The sequence below is a fragment of the Mobula birostris genome, chromosome 11, assembly GCF_030028105.1.
Source record: "Mobula birostris isolate sMobBir1 chromosome 11, sMobBir1.hap1, whole genome shotgun sequence".
Taxonomy (NCBI): domain Eukaryota; kingdom Metazoa; phylum Chordata; class Chondrichthyes; order Myliobatiformes; family Myliobatidae; genus Mobula; species Mobula birostris.
The window spans coordinates 78,466,086-78,493,695 of record NC_092380.1 but is presented as its reverse complement, the minus strand read 5'-3'; the positions used below and the strand labels follow the sequence as shown (position 1 = coordinate 78,493,695).

Sequence of the window (27,610 nt, the reverse complement as noted above, 5' to 3'; positions counted from 1 at the left end):
CCGGGAGATACACAGCACATCTTTAAGAAAAAAGCTGAAATAAAAATGCTAATTAATTAGGTGCCGCCGACACGTAGTTGTCGGCCCAGATCAAACTCAACACAATCGGAAATGGGCACTGATCTAGGCCGGCAATTACGGGTGGCACCTAATTAATTGGCATGTTTGTTTCGGCTTTTTTCTTAAAGATGTGCTGTGTACCTCCCGGCTACCGCTGGACCCCTGCGTTCTTCGTGGCAATGTATCCCTCAGTGGCCTGGAGGGTGGGGGGCCACTGCACCACCCAATCTCTGATGACTCAGTCTAACACACCATCATCAGTGTGCTCGGCGCTGTCCCAATTCCTGTAAGTGATACTACACTGTACATACATTATTTCTACTATATATCGGCTGTGTATTTTTACGTGTTATTTGGTATGATTTGGCAGCTTCATAGCTTAAAGGTTACTGGAGAGAGTGTTCTTGCCAACAGCACTTGCGCGTGTTTTTGCCAACAGCGCTTGCGTGAGATTTTCGCTCTGGAGAACAGTTCAGTAATGATTGTGGAAAAGTATTTCTACTTTATATAGGCTGTGTATTTATCATATCATTCCTGCTTTTACTATATGTTACTGTTATTTTAGGTTTTATGTGTTATTTGGCATGATTTGGTAGGTTATTTTTGGGCCTGCGGATGCTCACAAAATTTTCCCATATAAATGGTAATTGCTTCTTTGCTTTACGACATTTCGGCTTACGAACCGTTTCATAGGAATGCTCTACCTTCGGATGGCGGGGGAAACCTGTACTAAATTTATGCTCGGGAGGTTGCTTAAAAATTTGCGAGTGACCATTCTGTAGGACAGAAACAAATGCCCTTTCTTCTCCATCAAACACAGAATTTGGGTATAGAAATAAAGTGATTTGAGAATCACTACTGCAGTTTGAATGTAAAACATCTTAACACGGCAGATTTTCATTGTATTAGTGTTACCTGTAGATACCAAAATTTCACATGGAGGCTGCTACTATTAGGAGAACTTAAGTTTTGTCAAACGTTGCTCAGGCCAGCTCTGTGCAAAAGTCTTGGACACATATATGGCTAGCACACCTAACACTTTTGCACAGTACTGTATTAGTCAACTTCAAGCATAAAGGGAGTTTGTAATTCTAACGGGAGCAAAGGATGTTTCCCAACCCTGCCCCCTTCCCACTGTCATTCCACAGTAGAGACCCATATTAGGACCAGGTTTATCATCATTCACATACTACATCATGTGTTTTTTCTCTTGCAGCAGCAGTACAATACAATGTATAAAATGACAGTACTGTGCAAATATTTTAGTCACATGTACATGTAGCCCCCTGGCCACCCTCAGGGTCACTCAGCTCGCTGTCGTCTAGGGAAACAGCCTCGGCCCCGCCCAAACTGGGTAATTAGTTTGTGTGGATGCTGTGTGAGGTACCCCACCCCGCCCAAATAACAGACATTACACCAGATGCAATTAAATGATTTACAGTTTATAGATATTACTGGAACTATGTAATTAAAAGAGAATAAAATATAAAAGGAAAATAAAAGGCGCCACACTTATCAAAGTTCAATTTCTTCGTGCACAAACAAACCTGTTGGAGCTCAAGGACCTTCTTCTTCACCCTGCGACCCCCTCGGACCACCTCGACCGGCCGCCTGGGACCAACAACAGTGGTCGACCAGACGCTCCACACGAATCCGTCTCTGTCTCCTTGCCGAACGTCCCGCTCGGGGTCCAACCCTGTTAGCGGACTCACAGCACCTCGTCCATCCTCTGTCTCGCTCTCCCGCCTTCTGCCCCCAAAACCCCCTCGCAAACAGTATCTTCAATTACACCAAAACCATAACAACTATCCCAATTGGTTAATAACGTAATTCTTATCACTCTCTAAACCACAACAAGCTGCTAGCGCAAACTTTCTCAGCGTTTAAGACAACAAAGCCACATTCCCCAGATTAACATAACAAAGACGCCATTTTAATTGGCCTCCGCAGTAACATAAAAATCGAAACCCCCTTACACTCTCCCCCCACCAAATAAAGTCATGTCCTCATGACTTCTAAATAACTCGCCACCCAGTCCTACAGACACACAACACACACATACACAGATACACACAGTGACAGTGCTCCCCAAACAGTGGACCTTACTCCCGTCCCACAGGCGCTAAATAGGCCAACCTATCTGGGAGCTTCTTAACCCTCTGAGACCTCAGTACCCCCTCACCTAAACCCACAAGGCTCAGACACTACTAGGGATACCTCGGGCCTGCTTGCCAACTCCTCTCTCACTCAGGCCACCACTACAGCTCGGAGCCCCCAGTCCCGTGTCCAAGGCCCCGCCTCTCCTCCTTCCCAATCCTGCCGCAACTCAGACTGCCCACAGCTAGCCCTCTCCACTACACCTGACTCAGTGGGAGAAGGGCCAAAGATCTCTTCCTCAATCACGGGGAAGTTAGCGAAAGGCAGCATGTTCCACATGTGCAGCACATCATCCTTCGAATCTGTATCCTTCCTCATTCCCTTGATCAATAGCTGCTGGTTAAGTTTCTCCAAACTGAAACATTTAGCTGGGGCTACCCCTTCAGCCTCCTGCAGTGGAGACGTCAGCTTCTTCGGGGTCTCCTTCAACTCTCGCCACAGCCTCAGCAGTTCTGACTCAGAGTTCCTGGCCATCTCAATCTGGGACGCAGTTACCCCACCAGCTTCTTCCTCCCTGACCTGAAAAGCAGCAGTTAAAGGATGTTCAGCCTCCGGTTGTTTCTTCCTGAGGGCGTCCTCCAGGTCAACGTTCAGTTTTTCCACTTCATTTAAACTTGCGATAGTCATCTTCAGGTTCCTTTCAAGCGTCCGCCTCCCCTTTCCGAGATCTGTCCTCCATTTCTTTACCTCCTCGGGAGTGTAGTCAAACTCCCGTCCCTGAGCTCTCGGTTTTCTGCTGACCTTAGTCAGAACACTCCCATGATCTTCCCCAACTTGCAAGTCTTCCAATCTGCTCTGAATCGACGTCTTGAGTTTCTGCTGATCCTTCGAAGGTGGGTCATCGTTTCTTCTCGCTGGATTAATTCATCAGTACATGACCGCAGTGTGGTGCAAATCTCCTCTCTTCCCTGTGTCTCATTAGATTGACGACCTGGGTTTCCATCCCCCGGTCCACCACCGTCTGTCCCAACACCAGGAAGTTCAACTGGTATGTCGGGTCATTTTCCTCACATTGCACCAAACTCCTCCAGCCAAAAACTCCTCCACATTTGACACTTCGCTTCAGTCGCCCAGGCTCAGCCACTCGCCTCGCCTCATAGTCCCCCCAGGCGAATCCAAGCTCTAGGCGGTCATCCACATACGTCAAAACTCCACATACCTTCACTTCCCCCATGGTCTTCCTCATGCCCCGCGGGAAGGATGCAGGGGCTCCGGATATGCCCTTGGGCATCTTTTCGGATCGGAAGAATCCTAGGGAACTAGTAAAGGCCATCTTCAGCTCAACAGCCGCACTCCTCAGAATCTGGCAACATCCACTCCTCAGATGCAGCACATTAAACCACATCGCATAATCCACACACATGCTGCCTTCATCTTCCACGCCGCTAGGGTCCAGTTGCCGCGACCTCTCTCTCACTGAGGTGTCTTCAGCGCTCAACTCCCCTCCCTCGTGGTAGTTCGGAGCATCTACTAAGAGGGTCTCACCCTCAACTACTTTCCCCAAGCCGTACCACCGCTGGGTCTCGTTTAAATTCGGTACCGGCTCAAGGCTGCTACACACGTCCTCAGAAGCAACTCGACACGCTGGGTGCCCAGACAATGCCTCCATGAACTCCAGGGTCATTAACCAATCATCGTCTTCTGGATAACTACTGCCACTAGTACCCAAAGTCTCCGGTGCCCTTGCGGTTGTCAAGGATAAATGCTTCAGACACCAGTTGTAAAATGAACTGTACAACAACTTGATCTGTGCCCCGGGGTCGAGGATAGCTTTAGCATTGCTTCCCTCTATCCATAGCGACACCCTGGGGCGTGGCCCCTCTAAGCCTTCAGGAATAGGGTCTTTTCCTTTCGGAAGTTCATTGGTACATTGCTGGGAACATGCTTCCCCAGAGACCTCAGGCCGTTCCCCCACTGGGCCTCCACTACGTTTCGCGACACCTCTCTGATCAGCTGAACAACTGATCCCTTGAAATGATCCCCCTGGCACTGCAAGCAATTTAGCCGCCCTCCTCGCCAGAGAAGACACACTGAAAACTTTCCCCCCTCTTTCAAATAACTGACAGCTGTCACTACGGTGTAAGTGAACCTGACAGCTCTAACACCGTCACCAGCCCGCCTACTCAAACTTTCAACCAATCCCTGTCACTCTCCCTCAATCGAGCACTGCCACTCAACTAACAACTGAGAGATCCGCTCCGCCCACGTCTCGCAAGTCTCCGCCCCTCTTGGGGTGGACACTATCCCAAGTGCCAGGCAGAGCCTGCCAGAGCTAGAACATTTACTCGCAGACTCTACCTCCCAATCAGACCACTCTTTCCTCTCTCTCCCAACTGCATGGACAGCCCCGAGTGCCACCTCCAACTCGTCAATGCCAGCCTGAACTCGAACGAAGACTGCACCCACAACGCATACAGCAATCAACAGCAAATAACCCACAGAGACATACATTACAGATTTAAACAGGGCACCCACACAGCATACCAACAGACTCAAGCATCCCGGACAAAGCCCCCACAATGTAGTCCCCTGGCCACTCTCAAGGTCGCTCGGCTCGCTGTCGTCTAGGGAAACAGCCTTGGCCCCGCCCAAACTGGGTAATTAGTTTGTGTGGATGCTGTGTGAGGTACCCCACCCCGCCCAAATAACAGACAATACACCAGATGCAATTAAATGATTTACAGTTTATAGATATTACTGGAACTATATAATTAAAAGAGAATAAAATATAAAAGGAAAATAAAAGGCGCCACGCTTATCAAAGTTCAATCTCTTCGTGCACAAACAAACCCGTTGGAGCTCAAGGACCACCTTCTTCACCCTGTGACCCCCTCGGACCACCTCGACCGGCCGCCTGGAACCAACAACGGTGGTCGACCAGACGCTCCACACGAATCAGTCTCCGTCTCCTTGCCGAACGTCCCGCTCGGGGTCTGACCCCGTTAGCGGACTCACAGCACCTCGTCCATCCGCTGTCTCGCTCTCCCACCTTCTGCCCCCAAAACCCTCTTGCAAACAGTATCTTCAATTACACCAAAACCATAACAACTATCCCAATTGGTTAATAATGTAATTCTTATCACCCTCTAAACCACAACAAGCTGCTAGCGCAAACTTTCTCAGCGTTTAAGACAACAAAGCCGCATTCCCCAGATTAACATAACAAAGACGCCATTTTAATTAGCCCACGCAGTAACATAAAAATTGAAACCCCCTTACGTACGTAAAGTGAAATGCATCATCTGTATAATTTGTGATGTGCTGGGAGCACACCTCAAGAGTCAACATTCTTCTGGCACCAACATAGCATGCCCAAAACTCATGAACCCTAACCGTATGTCTTTTGGAATGTGGGATGAAACCATTGAACCCAAAGGAAACTTACACGGTTAAGGGGAGAACATATAAACTCCTGACAGACAGTTCCAGGAAACAAACTCCAATCAGTGATTGTTGGTGTTGTGCTTCTCTAATTGATTAATTTGTTGATATTAATCTTAGTGATAAAGATGATAAAGTATTGCCAGCATTGATTTCATTAGATGATTCAGCACACATTCCTTTTATAAAATAACTACGATAACATACTAGCAAGGAGCTGTACAAACACAGAGTTGAACTCCAATTGGAACATAGCTTATTATTAACATCCTTGATTGAAAATCAATTAATGAGAACTAGAAGTGATTTTTATATTCATAGTGATAAATCGGGTAAATTACTGGCTAACCAATTGAAATTTGATTCGGTTAAACGTCAAATTACTAAGATCCGCAAACAGGATGATACTTTCACAGTTGATCATGTTGGGATAAACCAAACCTTTCAAGAATTTTATACCTCTTTATATCATTCTGATTTTCCTCATGATTCTAATTTCATGCATGATTTTTTAAGTAAATTGAGTTTTCCGAAACTATCTCCCGAAGATTGCCTATCATTAGAAACTTCCATTTCAGAGGAAGAAATAATAACTGCAATCTCATCATTAAATTCTGGTAAAGCACCCGGTCCCGATGGGTTTACAGTGGAATTTTAAAAATTTTTTTCCTCCATTCTTTCTTCTAAGTTGTCTAGAATATTTAAGGAAGCAATTAGTTTAGGTAAATTACCACAATCGTTTTATGAAGCCTCTATTTCCTTAATTCTTAAAAAGAATAAAGATCCTATGGATTGTGCATCTTACAGACCGATATCTCTTCTGAATGTAGATTCAAAAATTTTTTCAAAAATTCTAGCTACTAGACTGGAGAAGATGTTACCTCAAATTATTTCCATGGATCAAACCGGATTTATTAAAAATCGCTATTCATCTTTTAATATTAGGAGGTTAATATTGTTTATACCCCCTCACTTACTACCCCGGAATGTATTATCTCATTAGATGCTGAGAAAGCCTTTGACAGAGTTGAATGGCCTTATTTATTTAATGTTCTTGAGAAATTTAATTTTAATTTGACATTTATATCTTGGATTAAATTGTTATATTACTCCCCGGTAGCCTCGGTCTGTACAAATAATTATAGATCTCCTTTTTTTCCGTCTTTTTCGCGGTACTAGGCAAGGTTGCCCTCTTAGTCCTTTACTATTTAATATTGCTCTTGAACCTTTAGCAATTGCTATCCGTGACTCGCCAAATATTGTTGGTGTTACCCGTGGAAATGAAATACATAAACTATCATTATATGCAGATGATTTGTTGTTATATATCTCTAACCCGGAGAAGTCAATTCCTGCTATCTTAGATCTGTTAGCTCAACTTAGTAACTTTTCTGGTTACAAATTGAATCTTAGTAAGAGTGAATTATTCCCTTTACATAAGCATGTACTTATTTATGGACGTTTACCTTTTAAATTGGTTACTGATTCATTTATATACTTAGGGATAACAATTACCAAAAAATATAAATATTTATTTAAAGCTAATTTTTTACCTTTAATTGATCAGATTAAACTTTTATTTACCAAATGGTCCCCAATCTCTTTGTGGTCGGATTAATGCTATTAAGATGATCATTTTGCCTAAATTTTTGTATATATTTCAATCGGTTCCAATTTTTATCCCAAAATCTTTTTTTGATAACGTAGATTCAAAAATTTCCTCATATATTTGGCAGAATAAAAATCCTAGGTTAGGTAAAAGATATTTACAGAAATCCAAGAAGGAGGGGGGACTTGCCCTCCCAAATTTTAGATTCTTTTATTGGGCAATTAATATTCGATATTTAATATCTTGGCTACAAGGTTTGGACACATCTTTAAACCCTCATTGGGTAAATCTTGAATCTAATTCATTACAAGGGTTTTCCTTGGGTTCGGTTTTAGGAACTTTACTTCCTTTTACTTCTTTTAAATCATATAAACAAATGAATAACCCAATAGTTAAACATACTTTACGTATATGGTTTCAATTCCGAAGATTTTTTGGGTTTAATCAATTCATTCTAGCAAGTCCCATTATATCAAATTTTCTTTTTCAACCTTCCATGATGGATCAAGCTTACTTTGATTGGAAAACCAAAGGTATAATATCTTTTCGCTATTTATTCTTGGATAACTGTTTTATGTCTTTTGATCAACTCTCTAATAAATATAACTTACCCAGATCTCACTTTTTTAGATATTTACAGATTAGAAACTTTTTAATTACTGTCTCTCCTAATTTTCCACACCCATATCCAATGGACACGTTGGAAACAATCTTAGACTTAAATCTTTCTCAGAAAGGTGTAATAACAATTGTATATAATATAATTATGAATTTACGTCCTGATGCCTCTAATAAAATTAAAGCTGACTGGGAAAGAGAACTTGAGATTAATATACCGACTGAAAAATGGGAAAAAATTCTTCAGTTGGTGAATTCATCCTCTGTATGTGCTAAGCATAGGTTGATACAGTTTAAAGTAGTTCACAGGGCTCATATGTCCAAAGATAAACTATCTCGTTATTACTCTTATATTAATCCAATATGTGACAGATGCCAGTCTGAGATTGCTTCTCTAACTCACATGTTTTGGTCATGTCCCTTGTTGGAGAAATATTGGAAAGATATTTTTGATATTATTTCAACGGTCCTAAATATAGACTTAAAACCTCATCCAATTACTGCTATCTTTGGACTACCAATGATAGACTCAAATAATTTAACGTCTTCATCACGAAGGATGATTGCATTTCTTACTTTAATAGCTAGAAGGTCCATTTTGTTGAATTGGAAAGAGATCAACCCTCCTACAGTATTTCATTGGTTTTCACAAACTATGGTGTGTCTGAATTTGGAGAAAATTAGAAGTGCAGTTTATGACCCTTCTATTAAGTTTGAAAAAATTTGGAGGCCATTTATTCAGCATTTTTATTTGATGTAATTTGATCATTTCCAAACTTGTTTTATCTCTCTGTACTGTTGTTGGAGGGGAATGGAATCGTCGACGCTGAGGTTTTCTTCTTTTCCATTTTTAAGTTGTTAGTTTTGCCCAAGTCTTTTAGTTTAGTTTAGTTGTTTTTTTTTCTCTTTTGGGATGGGTTTTTTTTCTCTTTTTTTGTCTTTTTTCTTTTTTTTGCTTTATATTATCCGTGATCAGTTCTACATCTATGGGAGTTTTGGTAATTTCCACTATTTGGTTTTGCAATTACTCTTTTTTTAAATGTAACAATACATCTCATATTATCTGTATTATTGCTATGTTTTGTTTCTATATTCTGAAATTAATAAAAAGATTGAAAAAGAAAGAACATTAACCTTCACATATGGAAACCATTCAACATTTTTGAAGTATTTTCTTTTCCTGTAGAGCATTTTATCTGGAAAGACTATGGCAGCACTTGTTCATTAATAGAAGTTTATTGATTGTGTTATCTCTTGTTTGATGTAACTTTAATATTCTTCATGTAAATAGTCAATTCCAGTAATATTTCACTGTAATTGTTAGGCTAGTTATACAACATGAATATGTTGTGGTTAGAAAGCATCTTTAATACTGGGGGGAAAATGCTCAAAGGCTCTTTTAAAGCCATTTTGGAACAGCCATATTTGGGAGTGACTTGTTGAGATCTATGTGCTATGATTGAGGGCAAGTGCTGAGGCTTTCACTCAAGGGGCTTCAGTGAGGAGGAACATCGGGGCAAGCTATTTTCAGCTTCCTTTAACTTTAATGTAGTCAGAATGGCGGTTAGGACTGTGGCGTGCACCTCCTTCAGGATGTAGTAGATCAGGGAAACGTCCAGTGTCCCTGAGCCCTACACCTGTAAGAAATGCAGTGGCATGCAAAAGTTTGGGCACCCCGGTCAAAATTCCTGTTACTGTGAATAGCTAAGTGAATAAAAGATGAACTGATTTCCAAAAGGCATGAAGTTAAAGATGACACATTTCTTTAATATTTTAAGCAAGAAAACTTTTTTATTTCCATCTTTTACAGTTTCATTGCAGCCAAAAAGTTCTATTTTAACTTCATCAGTCCACAGGACTTGTTTCCAAAATGCATCAGGCTTGTTTAGATGTTCCTTTGAACCTTTTGAATAGAACTTTTTGGCTGCAATGAGCAAAGGTATGTTTGGAGATAAAAGCGTGCAGAATTTCATGAAGAAAAATCTCTCCAACTGTTAAGCACGGGGGTGGATCGATCATGCTTTGGGCTTGTGTTGCAGCCAGTGGCACGGGGGACATTTAATGGTAGAGGGAAGAATTGATTCAATTAAATACCAGCAAATTCTGGAAGCAAACATCACACCATATGTAAAACAGCCAAAGATGAAAAGAGGATGGCTTCTACAACAGGATAATGAACTTAAACACACCTCAAAATCCACAATGGACTACCTGAAGAGGCGCAAGCTGAAGGTTTTGCCATGGCCGTCTCAGACCCCTGACCTAAACATCATCGATAATCTGTGGATAGACCTCAAAAGAGCAGTGCATGCAAGACAGCCCAAGAATCTTACAGAACTAGAAGCCTTTTGCAAGGAAGAATGGGCGAAAATCCTCCAAACAAGAATTGAAGGACCCATAGCTGGCTACAAAAAGTGTTTACAAGCTGTGATACTTGCCAAAGGGGGTGTTACTAAGTACTGACATGCAGGGTGTCCAAACTTTTGCTTCGGGCCCTTTTCCTCTTTTGTTATTTTGAAACTGTAAAAGATGGAAATAAAAGTTTTCTTGCTTAAAATATTAAAGAAATGTGTCATCTTTAACTTAATGCCTTTTGGAAATCAGTTCATCTTTTACTCGCTTAGCTATTCACAGTAACAGAAATTTTGACCGGGGTGCCCAAACTTTTGCATGCCACTATATGCCCAGTTGCGGTTCCTGACTGACCATACAAAGGAGCGGGACATCCTGTGCATCATTGGAGTGCTAGAAGTGTTATTGATGTGATCAATGACAATAGGTGTACATCATTATTTGTTGGATGAAAGGAAAAGTAAAATGAGTGCAGGAATTGCCCATGAGAAAGCAGCAGTAGAGTCTTTGGCACCAAGACTTGGCTCTAGGCACTATGGGAAAAGGTAGAGTTAGACATGGCTGTAATGATAGGGAATTGAGCGTTTGGAGGACAGACAGGAGATCTGGTGGCTCCAAATGAAACTACAGGATGACCTGTTTCCTCCCTAGTGCCAAGGTAGAGAATGTCACTGAGCGGTTACAGAACATTCTCAATGGGAAAAGCTGAGCAGTTAAAAGTTTTTCATAGGTTTAAACCAAGAGCTGAAATTCTCTGGAGTGAAAATAGGAAGTTAGGCAAACAGTTATCAGCAGGATTTCAAGGTTAGAAATCTTGAGGTGACTCCCAGTGCCATGTGTTAGTGAGAGCAGAAATAGAGAAGGATAGGCTAGATGAATACATGGCCAAAGAGCTTGTGTAAGAGGGCAGACATTCAGAATTTTGGACCAGTGGAATCTCTTCTGGGGCAGCAGTGACCTGTACAAAGGAGGACTGGTCGCACTTGAACTGGAGGAGGACTGATTTCCTGGCAAGCAGATTTGCTACTGCTGCCAGGGAGGGTTTAAACTAGATTAACAGGAGAGTAAAGTGGTAAATGATTCAAAGTCAATTTCAGTTGACCATACAGGCAGGGAGTGACAAATGACTGCTGGATTAAAGTGTGTTTATTTCAGTACTAAAGGCATGAAAGGGAAGGTGGAGAAGCTCAGGACATGGATAGATATGTGTGAGTGGGTTATTATAGACACAGAATTATGGCTAAGGGAGGGACAGTACTGTCAGCTATAGGCAAAATAGGGGTGGACAAAAGAAAGGGAGAGTTGCACTTTTGATTAACGAGATCATCATAGCAATAAACAAAAATGAAATTTCTGATAGTTAACAACAGGAATTCTGCAGATGCTGGAAATTCAAGATAGTTTCTGATAGTTAATCCAGTGAAGCTTTATGGCTGAAGCTGAGAAATAAAGGCAGTGATTACCTCCTTTGGGTTGTCCTCAAATAGTGAATTAGAGCAACAAATTTATTGTGAGTTTGAGGAGAGTTGCAAGAATAATGGTGGTGTCAGATTAGTGGATCTTAACTTTCCAAATGTAGACTGGGGTTACCATTGTACAAAGGATTCTGGTAAAATGGAATTTATGTGTGTTGAAGAAAGTTTCCTGTGGCTGTATATACAGCAGACCCTACAACTGAGATGGCAAAACTTGACCTAATCTTGGGAAATGGGGGAGGAGAAATGACTGAGGTGTCAGTGAGGAGTACTTTGTGACCAGTGACTACAGTTTTATTCGTCTTTAACTTGTGGACAATTTCTATAGTTTTTTCATAACTATTTAACGTTCTAAATTGGAGCATGGGTGATTTTAATGGCATTAGATGGGAACTGGTTAAAGTTGATTGAAGTAGGTTGTTTTTAAGTAGGGAGGCTAAAAATTTCAATGTTCTATGTCTTGTACTTTTGACATTAGAGTTACCATGGTAAAAGGGTAATGTATGCAAATAGAAAAAAATTGCCCCAAAAAGTCAGATTATAATGTGATAAAGTCAGATTAAAAATGTGAAAGTGAAGCATAAACCTTCTCATATTTACTTGTAAACTGACTACGTATGTGGGGTTCATGTTGAATTGGACATGAAAGGAAATATGGATCAGATTCAGGTAGGGCTGGGGCTGCTCAGTACTTTGCCAAGCTGAAACACACCAGTTATCTTTCAGCAAGGCATTTTCCCAGTCTGAAATACAGAAGAAATTGGGCAATTGATGCATGTCCAAAAGTGATTCTCTTGATATTAACTTTTATTGCCTTGTCATTTTCAATATAGAGAAAAATTATAAATCTGGTTAGACTGGCTGTCTTCATCTTGAGCTTTAACTTTATACCTGAGCTCCACTTCAAAGTTTAAAGTAAAGTTTATTGTCAGAGTACATACCTGTCACCACATGCAACCAGGAGGTTATTTTTCTGTTCTATAGAACTGTTAACTGTAAACAAACTGTGCAAATGCAGTTATAACTAAAAAGCAATAAATAACAAGTATGAAATAACAAGATAACAGTCCTAAATGAGTGTAGCTATCCCCTTTGTTCAGGAGCCTCATGGTTGAGGGGTAGTAACTGTTCTTGAACCTGATAGTGTGAGTCCTGAGGCACTTGTACAATCTACCTGATGGCAGCAGTGAGAAAAGAGCATGGCCTGGGTGATGAGGATCTTTGATGCTGCTTTCTAGTGCAACATTTCATGTAGATATGCTCAATGGTTGGCAGGGTTTTACCTGTGATGTACTAGGCTGAATCCATTACCTTTTGTAGAATTTTTCACTCAAAAGCATTGGTGTTCCTGTACCAGGCTGTAATGCAGCCGGTCAGCACACTTTCCACCACATGTCTATAGAAGTTTGCCAAGGTTTTCAATGACTTGCCAAATCTCCACAGAGGAAGTAGAGGCACTGTTGTGCTTTCTTTGCAGTAATATTTATATGATGGGTCCAGGACAGGTTATCTGAGATGGCAACACCCAGGAATTAAAATTAGTGACCCTCTCCACCTCTGATCCTCAGATGATTACTGGCTCATGCACCTTTGGTTTCCCTCTCCTGAAGTCCACTATCAGTTCCTTGGTCTTAGTGACATTGAGTGAGAGGTTATTGTTATTACAGCACTCAGCCAAGTTTTCAGTCTCCCTCCTGTATGCTGATTCATCACCCCCTTTGATACAGTCCACAACAGTGGTGTCGTCAGCAAACTTGTATATGGTGTTGGAGCTGTACCTAGCCACCTATTCATAGGTGTAAAGTGATTAGAGCAGGAGGCGTGTGGTGGTCCCGTGCTGATGGAGATTGTGGAGGAGAGGTTTTTGCCAATCCAAACTGACTGGGTGCTACAAGTGAGGAAGTCCAGGATCCAATTGCACAAGGGGTATTGAGGCCTATGTCTTGGAGATTATTGACTAGTTTTGAGGGGATGATAGTGTTAAATGCTGAGCTATAATTGATAAAGAGCATCCTGATGTATGCATCTTTGCTGTCCAGATGTTCTGGGGTTGTGTGAGGAGCCAAAGAGATACAGTAGCATCTGCTGTAGATCTGTTAGTACCTCCTGTGATCAACACTGAACTGTTCTCTGCAAGTTGTTGCAACCTGTTACTCAAAAATCTTATAGAAAGCTTCTCAAGTAGAAGTTTTGCTTGCTTCACCTTCAGTTTTCACCCTCATTCTGATTGATATTATCTCTTTTGTGAGCTTGGGAAGCATTTATTTGCTTCAATAATTTCTGTATTTACTTGTATATTAATGAGAATGCGAATAATTCAAAATACATAATGCTAAATACAAAGATAAGTTTAACACTGCAAAACAAATACCAAAAGTTGAATTCTGAAAGAGTAGCAATTGCACTGAGAACAGAAATAAGCTAATAATGGAACAGTAGAAATTTTAATCATTTTAGTTGGGAGGCAGATTCAGCCTCTTGTATCCGTTCATTTAAATAGTATCTCTAATGTAAAGCTGAAAAGTTGGGCTTGCCAAGATCCTAAAATTCTCATTTATCAGGATTAAGAAACTTGATAGATACCTCCATCTTGTATGTCATGGGTATGAACCTCCTCATATCAGCAACAGCAGACGTAACCCGAGGTCCAGTGTTGGAACCCGGGATCGGACAGCCTGCTATATGGGTGTTCACAGATGACATCACAGTAACTACTGTAACCCATGACCAAGCAAAATGGGTATTGGAAACCCTGGACAACGTAGCTACCTGGGATAGGATGATCTTCAAGGCCAGGAAGTCCAGATGCATAGTCATCAAGAAGGGCAAGGTTACCAGCAAGTTCAGTCTTCAAGTACAGGGAGAAGTCATTCCATCCATAGAGGATAATCCAGTCAAATAACTTGGAAAGTGGTTTAATGCAGCAATGACAGCGCCAACATCACCAACACTAATGTAGATTGAAGACGATCGACAAAACTGGACAACCTGTTAAATTTAAGACATGGTTGTACCAGCATGGTCTTCTACCAAGACTGCTCTGGCTTTTCATGATGTGCAAGTTCCCCATGACCACTGTAGAAGGCATCGAGAGGAAAGATAACAAGCACCTTTGCAGGTGACTGGGGATTTCCCCCCCCCCCCCAAGTTTTTCTTCAGTGGGGCTCTACATAAGGTTATACTGGCTCCCATTATCATTTGTAGTGGTGGATTTCAAGGTGGCAAAGTGTAGAGTTGCGTTAACACTAAGGGTCTCCAATGACAAGCTAATAAATCAAGTAGGAGTCACAACAAGATAAGACTGAAAGTGAGCCACCATCTCAGCCATAGACCTGGCAGTGAGCTCCCTATGACTGAAAAACATCAGCAATCAGTGCCTTGGATGGCAAGGCCTCAGCTCTGCACACTTCCAATGATGCAGGAGTGCAAGTGCAAGGGATAGGCGAGACGTGGTCCAGACAGGGGTACGGAACTGACACACTGGAGCGGGAGAGGTTTAAAAGGAGACCAGCTGGCAGAGGCAAAGAGGGGTTGATTTTCATCAAGGAGAGGACCACACCAGTCATATGAAAGAGGCCTAAATCCAATCTGCTGCAAACTGTCAAATCATGGGAGATGTGGGGAGGATGCTGCATTTCCCAGAGGTGGTGGCAACCACACTTCAGCCTGACATTATACTCTGGTCCACCGAAGGCAAGAAAATCATCCTAGTGTAACTCACAGTACCATGGGAGGAAGGACGCAAGGAGGCTTATAAGAGGAAGTCCAGGAGAGCAGGGTCAAAGAATAGTCGACATGGCTATTCCCCATCGACATCAGCTGTAGAGGGTTCCTAGACATGGCTATTCCCCATAGACATCAGCTGTAGATGGAAGATGCTGTCTGTGCTGGGCCTTAATGAAAAGTGCAAGAACCAAGCAGCTCGCAGGGTGGGGGAGGAAGCAGAAAGAGCCTCTTACTGGATTTGGAGCAGGCGAGAGGTGCTGAGCAGGAAGTCAGGAGCAGATGGGCAGTGACTTGACCACCACTGCTGACCTGCCAGCTGGAGAGTGTAGTGGTTATGGGCAGAAGCATTCTATGAAGGCTGGGCACCACCTGACAACATCTGCCTCTGGCCAAAAGCTACTGTTACATCATCAGATAACTGAAGAGTGCACCCCAGTGTATGATGCAAGGTAGTAATTGTCAAAATTATAGAATTAGTTGAGTTTGAAAATTTACTATTTAATCACCATTTAAGAATGTAAAATAGTTCTTCAGTTTTAAGTTTACATTACCTGAAAGACGAGTTGCCATCAATATCATATTGTTGCCAAAGAAATGACAACTGCAGTGCCCATCAAGCTTGGTTTGCTGACAGTACACAAGGAGGTCACGACTGAATTGTGGCTAAAATCCCCAACTTAAACAATGGATTATACACTCAGTGGCCACTTTAACAAGGTGTACAGGTGTACCTAATAATGCAAATATCTAATCAGCCAATCATGTGACAGCAACACAATGCCTAAAAACATGCAGGCATGGTCAAGATGTTCAATTGTTGTTCAGACCAAGCATCAGTTTGGAGAAGAAATGTGACTTTGATCGTGGAATTATTGTGTGTGCCAGATAGGGTGGTTTGAATATCTCAGAAATTCCTGATCTCCTGGGATTCTCACAACAGTCTATGGAGTTTACAGTGGATGGTGCGAAAAGCAACAAAAAAAAATGCAGCGAATGGCAGTTCTGTATGTGAAAACAGCTTGCTAAGGAGAGAAGTCAGAGGAGAATTGCCCAACTGGTTCAAGCTAACAGAAAGATGACAGTAGCTCAACTAACCACACATTACAACAGTGGTGTGCGGAGAAGCATTTCTGAATGCACATCATGTTGAATCTTGAAGTGTATGGGCTACAACTGCAGAAGAAAAGTGACCACTGAGTGGATATTTGACACTTTAGTAACTGTAAGACAAAATGGATAGAAAGGAACACAATTACTTCCAAAAATGGAGACGACCAAGCTCAGCACACCCATAACACAAAATAATCTGCAGATGCTAAGGTCAAAGCAACACTCACAACACGCTGGAGGAACTCAGCAGGTCGGGCAGCATCAGTGGAAATGATCAGTCAACGTTTCGGGCTGCAACCCTTTATAAACCTCCTTTATAGGGCCTCTGCCCCTTCCCTCTTCAGCCCTGACGAAGAGTTCCAGCCCAAAACGTTGAGTGATCGTTTCCACGGATGCTGCCTGACCCGCTGAGTCCCTCCAGCATGTTGTGAGTGTTGCTCAGCACATCCATTGCATTCTAGCTTGCAAACCACCTGGTGACCATGATATTCAATTTTATTTCCTGTGGAGACAATATTTTCTATGGCCTGACACCGTTATGTGTTAGAGAGAATGTTGGCAGTCCTTCATCTTTTGTAAACCTCTAGAAGGTTATGGCTGAAATCAAAATGTAGAGCAATGTAAACCATAGATTTGATGATATCTTTGAGAGTAAGTGATGACTCATCAAGCAAGGCTGCTTCTTTGCCCTCACACTTGAAACCTTTTTTTTGTTGCAGTGCTGAACCTAATCGCCAACAAGTTTCCTGTTGGAGTTTAACCCAAGGACTAATATTAGAAACTGTTCAGTCTGTGATGCCTTCACTCCAGAACCAAGTTGAACTGGCACATTGCATGTGTGCTTGCAGTCTTTTGGAGGCTTTGCCCCATGTCATCATCAAGTTGCATAAAAAAAAAGATGGACCTTAATGACTGTAATTCTTGTAAGCTGAGCCTGCTATGCATGCCACTCTCAACTTTAAAGGTTCATGGTGAAGTTCTGGAAAAGTTAGACCACTTTCAATATCTCAAGGGCTACCTCTCAGCGAAGACAGAGATTAGTGATGACATTCATTATTGCTTTCATGTGCCAGCATAGATTTTAGCTGGTTGTTTAAAGGGATGTTTGAAGATTAAGCACAAGTCTTCAAATCCAGTATTAAGCTTGTTACCTACAAGGCCACAATGATTCCTGCCCTTCTGAGTTTTGTGCTACATACAGCAATACTTAATTTCATGGAGTTTTTCCAGTACACTTATCTCTGCAAAATCCTCCACATCAACTGGAAAATAGTAAATCAATGTCAGCGCCTTTTCCCAGGCCAGTATTCCCAGGATTAGAGCCTTAATTACTTACTTTGTTGCCTCCATTAAGCAAGCTTGGTTGTTCGCAGTCCTGACACTGGACTTCTAAAATGGACATTCTGTTCTGAACCCTATCATAGGAAAAGATGGAAAAGATTCAAGTGTGTTCCAAAAGCCTTCTTGAGAAAGTACAACATCCCTTTCACATTGACCTTATTGAGGAGGAGTCACATTTTGACATAATTAGTCACCTTGGAATCCACAGAGTCAGTCTATTATGTCCAGTGCTTCCTATGTGGCCTCCTCTACATTGGTGAGACCCATCATAAAAACAAAAAAAAAGGGACAAGGGTAGGCCATCTGGGGGACCCTTCATCGAGCACCTCCGCACCATCCGCTACAAGTGGGACTTCTCGGTGGGTAAACATTTTAATTTCAATACCTGTTCCTTTTACTTCATCTCACTTGCCTATTACTTCCCCCGGATCCCCCCCTTCTTCCCTTTCTCCTTTGGTCCACTCTCGTGTCCAATCAGATTCCAGCCTTTGACCTTTCCCACCTTCCTGGCTTCACATTATCACTTTCCAACTAGTTTCTTTCCCTTCGCCCACCTTTTTATTCTGGCATCTTCCCCCTTCCTTCTCAGTCCTGAACAAGGAGCTCGGCCTGAAATATTGGCTATTTATTCATTTCCATAGATGCTACCTGACCTGCTGAGTTCGTCCAGTATTTTGTGTGTGTTGAATCAGAGTATATATCATTTTCAATTTCAAGAGACTGCGCAAAAAGGAACAGTAGCTTGCAAATCTCAAACTAATTCAGGTAAAATGGAATTAAATCTGCACAATGTGTACTGGATGAAAAAAATAACATTCTGTGATAATTTTGCTTTCCACTGTTGAAATTGCCATTGATTTGCCATTAAAGTTATATTAGCACAGTAACTGTGCTCTGGACTGGTATTCTAGAGGGCTGAATTAATGACTTGTAGAATGTGAAATTTAAATTGTTCACAGCATCAAGTGGAAATAAAAAGTAATCAGTAACAGCTGAGTTCCTCTGGCAGGTTCTTTATTGCTCTAGATTTCAGCATCTGCAGTCTCTTGTGTCTCTATAATTGTGTTACTTGTTTATGAAAGACTGGTCTTTGTCTAGCAGGCAGCATCTCTGAAAGGTTACTGAAAAATATTGCAAAAGAATATCATCAAGTTGGGAAAATGCATCTCAACTATTTGGCAGGTCAGAATTGGGCTAGCTGCATCGCAGACAAGTTAAGTAATGGCTAGGAAAGCTAACCTTACAGGATCATAACTTCTTGCTTTCTTTCAAGACCTGTAAAAGTTCTTAGGAGTGTGATTTTATCCCACGGATAAACCTTTTTTCTTGTTTATTGCCCACAGTCAGCAAAGCAACCTTGGCAGGTATTTAGTGTTTGCAACTTCTCACAAAAAATAGACATTCTCCACTTGCATGTTGGAAGACTTGAACAATGTTCAGGTTTGAGCTAAGAAGTGTTCACTTGCCTTATTAATTACATGTGCCTTATTTAGAGACTTGGGCTGATAACATTTCAGATTGTTTCAAGATTGTTTAATGTCATTTCCAGTACACAGTGTAAAGGAGTATGAAATATTTGTTAAATCTGATCCATTGCAGCACAAAAAAAACTTGCCACTGTGTCTCAAAAACTCAATAATAAAAAATACACTATATATGCATAAGATAGCATGTGTGTGTGTGGAGGGGTGGAGGTGTTGACCAGCTTTTTCTGCTTGGGGAGAGTAACTGTTTTTGAGTCTGGTGGTGCTGGCATGGATGCTACATTACCTCCTTCCTGATGGGAATGGAACAAACAGTCCTCGAGCAGGGTGGGTATGATCCTTCATGATGTTACTGGCCTTTTTCAGGCACCTTTCTGTATATATGCCCTTGATGGTGGGTAGGTTAGCACCGGTCTCACATTGGGCAGTTTTGCCTGCCCATTGTAGAGCCTGCCTGTCTGTTGCAGAGCAGTTTTTGTACCATGCAGTGAAAACAAGCGATCCTCCAATTTTCTAAATCAACAAATTGGGTGAGTTGGTATGATGATACTGTATATTGTACCTGAGGATTGTTAGTGTATTAATTACAAAGGTGATGAATACTTCTTTAGCCTCAAAATTTTAGTGTTTATTGTTTAGTAAACTGTGGACAAATTTTGGAATTTTTCTTTTGATTTGACATGATGCACATAGTTTTGCAAATTAGCACAAAAATCCTATTTCAATATATATTTAAATTTAGAAAATGACACAGTAAAATATGAAGATAGTTGCTGGGGCTGAGTATGTTTTCAATATATAGCCTTGGCAGAGAATTCCACAAATTCATCACACTAGAAAAAGCAGTATCTCCTCAACTCCATTCCAAATCGATTCTCCTGAATCTTGAGTCTATATCCCCTTGTTCTAGTTTCCAGTGGAAACAACTTTCTTCCCTCTATCTTACCTATCCCTTTCATAAAATTATATGTTTTATATGTACTAAGCATGAGATTGGAGTACAAGTAACATACCACAGCTTCTAGGATTGCATCTCTACGTGCATCCACTGACATCTAAGCATCAAGAGCAGCAGGTACATAGGAACACACACCATCTTCATCTTGACTTGCAAATAGAGTTAATCTACAAGCAATGCAGGAATTGTATTCTGAAGAAACACTGCAAGTTGAAAGTCAAGTTAGAGCGTTAGGGTTATGAAAAATGAGAACTCAGAGTTATCAATTTTATAACTTTATTTAATAGTAAAAGTATGTCTAATCACTGAATATTGGGATTGTTAGCCTTAGACCTGTACACTGGAATTCACAGACCATTGATTCACCAAAGCACTCTTGATCTTCCTGCTGAAACTTCCAGCTATCTGAATAAGTACCTCTCCCTTAAATTTAAATAACATATCTACTTGAGTGTCTCGCTGTTCTCCTGGGAACCTGGTACAGATTCACTACCCCACCCACCCCAACCTCAACTGGTGTTCTGGCAACAATGAATCATTGCACAGCTCGGTGTGGAGAGGCTGATGTTGGGCTGGCCCGGGTGAGCAAACTGGCTGCAATACAGGACTTTAGTGTGTGACCATTGTTCATTGTTGGGGAGTGATATAACCTACTTCCTCCTCTTCTTCTCTGTCTTGTTTTACGGTGGTTGGCACCCAGCTTAATGGGGCATTACCGCCATCTTCTGCTCCGGAGTGTGCAATAGACTTACATTTTAAATCCCTTCACCTAATCACACACACACCCATACCCTAACCCACACTTTATTCTCCCATCTTTGGCCATCCTGGTACCCTATTCCTGCTTACCCATCATATCCTATTAAAAAAACCCTGTACCCCTTAAGAAAGCTACAGATACCCTGACCAGTGCTCTCTCACCTATGCCCAGCAACCCTTTTAATGTGAATTCCTGCACCCCCAACCTACTTCCTCTGTTGACCACCTATGTTATGCAGTTCCTCCTGTTACCTTCTTGTGATGATAACTGCTGTTTTTCTTTTAGCTGCAGAATTCTCTGTAGGCTGGTGATTACTCCATAGGGACAAGCTTGAAGGAGATCTTTGGTCAGAGTTGATGAGAGAGACTGCAAGATCTGGTGGTCTGTCATTTCACGGAACTATTGTTGCCAGCTCCCAGTAATAGCCTGTGCTTATTATGCTCATTAGGGTTTTTTCGGGATGCTCCAAATTCCTCCTACGTCTCAAAGATGTGCACACTCGAGGGTTAATTGGCTAGGCCCTAAGTTTAACTGGCTGGTAGGCTCTGGGGGAGGGTGGGGGAACTGGTGAGAATGTGGGCCAACAAAATAAGACGTGTAACTGGGTGTTTTATGGTTGGTGTAGAAGCAGTGGGCCAAAAAGCCCATTCCATGCAATGTGACTCTGTAAATCTGAGAACACACAGGCAGCCTTGTCTTGTAAATGCACAAGGTCAGTTTTATAACAAAGCTATTCTTCTTAAATCTGTTATTTTTGTTGTATTTTAATTTGGACAGCTAATTCGTAAACAGAAAACAAGCATCAACAGTAATGTTAGTTTTTTTTTTAATGCTGATTGATGAATAAAATTGGTCAGGACACGAGAGAAATCCATTGATGTTCTTTCAGAGAATTTTGTTAAATTAACTGAATAATAATTATCTCCCTCACATTTTAGGCATGCCTGGGCCTCATTTATACTGTGTATGTTGACAGTCTCAATGTAAACTTGGAAAATGTGATTACCAATCTTTTCACGTGCCTAGTGCCTGTTGCTGGAGGATCTCAGGTAAGGCAAATATCTTACCTTACAGATAATTTAAAATATGAATAAATTACTCTTTCTTTGCTGTGGCATTCTGTTTAGAGACTTAGCAAGTGGGCCTGAAGCTTCTGAGATTTTGAGACAAAGCAATGATGTATTAATAGGGTATGGTGTTACTATTTTCCAGAGTATAATGTATGAAGTTATGGTTTCATTTACATTGCTCATAAATTTGCTGGGGATTTATTATTTACTCACTAATCAGTTCACCTAAGCTGCTAGCAGTTAATTACCGTTACTGTAGTCACACCATTTCAGTCGGTGGTGATTGTTGATTTCCAAGTTTTCCAATGTTATTTTCTCAGGTGCCATTTATACTTAAAGAACTGCTTTCTATCTTTGTTTATTAATCTTTTCATTGATTTAAAAGGAACATAAATACAAACAAGAGGAGAATTATCTCAAATATTTATATCAATAACAATACAAACCGAGATTGAGATAGACATTATCAAAATCATGCATAGTGTTAAGCTAGTATATAATATATAATAAAAAAGAAAACAGCAATTCTCTTCTTATCAGTTCATGAAGAGGAAAGAAAAAACTTTGAAGGTTAAATGAAGAAGAAAAAACCCCCACTACACTATACAAAAAAAAACAAAAAAAAAAGGGACTGGCAGTCCATGCTGAGGATATGACCAAAAATAAAAGCAAGACTTTCTGATCAAATCTAAAACTTCGAAAAAAAAAATTGGAAGAGTAATAAATCTGTATGCTGCTTGGTAGTGACATGATTCATGATGAGCGTAAGCCCTGCAAAAGTATAGGTTGAACATCCCTATTCAAACAAATGGGTACTCTGATTCTATGCCAGATCCAACTGTCATTAAGTCACGATACAGGCTAATCATCCCCCTTTAACACAGGGTTTGTCTGTATGTACAAATTGTCTCGTGCATTTGAAAGGGATGCATGAACTATCTACATCCTAACTAAGTAGTAACAGTTGAAAACAGCAATTTTTCAGAGTAACATAGAATTTGCTGGGCAATGTTAGTTAATGACTATGCAGTTCATCCACACTATTCTGTTTGATGTGTACTGCGATAACGACTGTTACTAATTATGGGAGTAAATGTACCATGGTCTAAAAGACTGAAACATAATGAAAACTTTTGGAATTGTGAATCACATGTCATCTGATCTTATCAAGCATTTGTTAATTTGAAGTCACCTCTCAAATACACTCAAGTTCTGTACCCTTTTTTTTTAAACTTGTGGGGGGTGGAATTCATTTTATGTTGATTGAAAGAGTTAACACTAAATGAATTGGTGCATTTTCTCCGACTGCTAGTTCCATAGATTCATTGTTCACCTGCTGAAATAATGTGCCAAAATTACATTTGCAGCTAACTTAAATTTGGACATCCCTTCTGTAGTTCACTCTGTTGGAAATTGTAGGGAGAATCTGCTCCCTGAGATCTTGTGTAATGATGGGGTATTTTAAAGTACAAATTTCATGCAAACACAAGAGGTTGATCAGTCCCAAGTTGGGGAAAAAAGCTAGGTAATAGCCACTGGCATCACTTGCTGTAAAAGTTTATGAATATTTATGACATTTTACCCGTAGAAACTTTTCTCATTGGGAGCTGGAGATAGACAGTTGATTCAAACTCCTTTGTACGATGGTCTTCCTGTGACGAGCACAAGTGTAGCCCTTCTCTTTCAACAACTAGGTAGGTCTAACTGATTCCATGATATTCTTCTCTTGTTTTAGTTCATATAGATATAAACTTGGTAGATACCTTCTGTACATGTTCTGTATGTTCGAGGTCTTCTGCTGCTGTACCCATCCACTTCAAGGCTCAATGTGTTGCACGTTCAGAGATGCTTTTCTACACACCACTGTTCTAATACATGACTATCTGAGTTACTGTCACTTCCCTGTCAGCTTGAACAAACCTGGCCATTCTCCTTTGACCACAGAACTGGAGCTCACTGGGTGTTTTTTTTTGTCTTTCGCATTATTCTCTATAGACGCTAGAGTAGGGGTTCCAAACCTAGGGTCATGAACCTCTTGCTTAATGGTATTGGTCCATGGCAATAAAAAAAAGTCGTGAACCCCTGCCCTAGAGATTGTTATGTGTGAGAATCCCAAGAGATCAGGAGTTTCTGATATAGTCGAATTACCCGATCAGGCATCAACATTCATTCCACAGTCAAAGTCACTTAGATCACATTTCTTCACCATTCTGATGTTCGGAGCAATAACTGAACCTTTATACCATGTCTACATGCTTTTATGTATTGAGTTGCTGCCACATGATGGGTTGATTAGATATTTGAATTAATGTGCAGGGGTACGTTACATAATAAAGTGGCTACTGAGTGTATGTTGCAGAGTTAAAAGGTCATTAGTTATATTGAAACTAGTGTACACTCAGGCAATTGATTGAAGTTACCAAATTTGATATAGAAGTTTGAGAATGTTAGCAGTTAAGTAGTTAAGTCAGTGTTTTTGAAAAGTTATGGGAAACAAAATCTGAAAATCCTGGAAGGTCAAGAGCACTCATTGTGAAAGAAAAGACCTGTCATCAGAACTTCTCTCCCACTGTCTTTCCAGCCCTTCTCTTCTGCATATGTCAAGGTCTTAGTCTATTTATGTCTTACCCTTTTCTTTTTGCAGCACTACTTTGCATCTTCCCCCTCAAGCTTTCCTTCATCCTTCCTGCTTAGAACATCCTCATGTCTTATCCTGCAAACCTTTTCTCCCGCAAGGTCCTTAATTATCTATAGTTATCTTAAAACTTAAGGAGTTGTAATTCCTGTTCCCTAGCTGTTCTCCCAGTGAAAGATCAGTCACCTGGCCAAGCACATTACTGAACATCAAGTTCAGTATAGCCGTCCTTCTGTTGGACTACCTACATGTTCATTTAAGAAACTTGAACAAAATCTGCTCTGTCTCAGCCTTTTGCACTCTGAAGGTTCCAGTCAATGTTGGGGACGTTGAAATCACCCATTATACCAACCCTGTTGTTTCTACATCTTTCCCTAATCTGCCTGTCTATCTGTTGCTCAGTGTCCCGGTGGCTTTTGGGGAGGTGGTGGGGGGGTGTGTTTGTAGTATAACCTCATCAGAGTAATTCCATCTTTCTTACTTTTTGAGTCCTATTTGTAGGCGAGCCATCTATTAGGCTGAATTTGTGGAGGTGTGCTGTTGTTACTGATTAATAGTACAATGTGACCCTACCACCACCTCTTTTATCTACTCTATCTTTTCTAAACTATCAAATCCCCTTTGGCATTACTGCTCCCTTCTCTACCAAGTCTTCGATATGGCTATATCATGATTCCTTGTACTGATCCATGATCTAAGTTCATCATAATACTCCCAACATTAAAATACACACACTTCAACCTGACTATCCCATTGTGCCTATTTTTGCTCCTGTATGTTCTTACTGATCATGACAAGAACCTTCTTCTGAATCTCTCCACTCTCTGACCTGATGCTTTAGTTGTTATTCCTTTGTCAAACTAATTTAAACCCTCCTGAGTAGTACAGGTGTCCCCCACTTTTCGAACGTTCGCTTCACGAAACCTCACTGTTACGAAAGACCTACATTAGTACCCTGTTTTCGCTAATAGAAGGTGTTTTCACTGTTACGAAAAAATCAGCATGCGATAAAAGGCAGTGCGCGCCCCGAGCAGCCACTCTCCCCCAGATTCGGAACTGCATTCTAGCCGGCATTGCTTAAGCATGTGTCTGTGAGTAGCTGTTTGCAAGATGAGTTCTATGGTATCGGAAAAGCCTGAAAGAGCTCGTAAGGGTGTTACACTTAGTGTAAAACTAGACATAATTAAGCATTTTGATCGTGGTGAACGAAGTAAGGATTAAGTGAGTTTGGCTTGTGGAAGCTGACGAAGATGATGTTGAAGAGGTTTTGGCATCCCATGACCAAGAACTGATAGATGAAGAGCTGATGCAATTGGAGATGGAAAGGATAACAATCGAAACTGAATGAGTAATGATAAAGTACGACTTCAATTTTGAAAGGGCACGTCGGTATAGAGGATATTTGCAGGATGGTTTGAGTGCTTACAAAGAACTGTATGATAGAAAAATGCGTGAGGCTCAGCAGTCAAGCAAGCCTTCCACATCAGCCACAGCAGATGATGAACCTCGACCTTTGACATTGAGGCGGGCAGTCATAGGAGACGATGAGCTGCCTGCTGTAATGGAAACAGACGACGAGATTACACCCCAGTGTCCCACCACCCCAACACCCAGGCCGCGGACAGATACCGATTCGCGGAGAATGCAGCAGTTGCCGGGAGACACACAGCACATCTTTAAGAAAAAAGCCGAAATAAACATGCTAGTTAATTACGTGCTGGGTGGCACCTAATTAATTAGCATGTTTATTTTGGCTTTTTTCTTAAGGATGTGCTGTGTGCCTCCCGGCAACCATTGCATGCTTCGTGGATCGGTATCGGTTCGCTGCCCGGAGGGTGGGGGCCACTGCATCACCCAAACTCCGACGACTCATTCTAACACACCACCATCAGTATGCTCCGCACTTTTCCAATTCCGGTAAGTGATACTACACTGTACGTACATTATTTCTACTTTATATCAGCTGTGTATTTTTACATGTTATTTGGTATGATTTGGCAGCTTCATAGCTTAAAGGTTACTGGAGAGTGCTTGCGCTGTGTTTTTACCGACGGCTCTTGCGTGAGATTTTCGCTACAGAGAACAGTTCAGGCAATGATTGTGGAAAAGTATTTCTACTTATATAAGCTGTGTATTTATCATATCATTCCTGCTTTTACTATATGTTACTGTTATTTTAGGTTTTATGTGTTATTTGGCATGATTTGGTAGGTTATTTTTGGGTCTGCGAACGCTCACAAAATTTTCCCATATAAATAAATGGTAATTATTTCTTCGCTTTACGACATTCCGGCTTACAAACCGTTTCATAGGAATGCTCTACCTTCGGATGGCGGCGGAAACCTGTACTAACAAACCTGCTGGCAAGGACATTGGCTCCCCTCCAGTTAAGTTGCAAGCCATCTCCCATATAAAGGTCACCCATACTCCAGAAGGAGAAAGAGAAAGTATGTGAACTATAACAGCAACATATTCCTCCTATATGGTCAAAAATAAAACTGCAAAGGAGGCTCGATTGTGGTTAACAAGGGAAATGAGGACTAGTAATAGTGTGTAGGAAAAGACAAGGAAATTAGTCCAAAAAGGCTATGGATATGAGGACTGGAATGCAGTAGAAGAGGAACTGCAGTTTAGTTAAGAGGAGAAAGAATAGAGCATGGTAATAAGTTTGTAGGGAAAATTAAATCTGATCCTATGAGGGGAGAAAAGAGATTTTACTTTCGCAAGAAAATCTGCAGATGCTGGAAGTCCAAAACAACACACACAAAATGCTGGAGCAACTCTGCAGTTCAGACAAAATCTGTTTACTCTTTTTCTACAGATGCTGCCTGACCTGCTGTGTGTTCCTCCAGCATTTTGTGTGAGATTTTACTT

The 27,610-nt window shown here is 41.2% G+C and overlaps 1 protein-coding gene across 3 annotated transcripts in view; it reads left to right on the top strand.

The window, feature by feature from the left end:
* Positions 1 to 27,610, top strand: part of sbf2 (SET binding factor 2) — a 572,061-nt gene that overhangs the window by 245,780 nt on the left and 298,671 nt on the right. For all 3 annotated transcript variants that reach the window (XM_072272620.1, XM_072272618.1, XM_072272617.1), the window contains exons 5-6: positions 21,970 to 22,080; positions 23,690 to 23,795. In XM_072272620.1, coding sequence (XP_072128721.1) covers positions 21,970 to 22,080; positions 23,690 to 23,795 — 217 coding nt within the window. The remainder of the gene's footprint in view (positions 1 to 21,969; positions 22,081 to 23,689; positions 23,796 to 27,610) is intronic.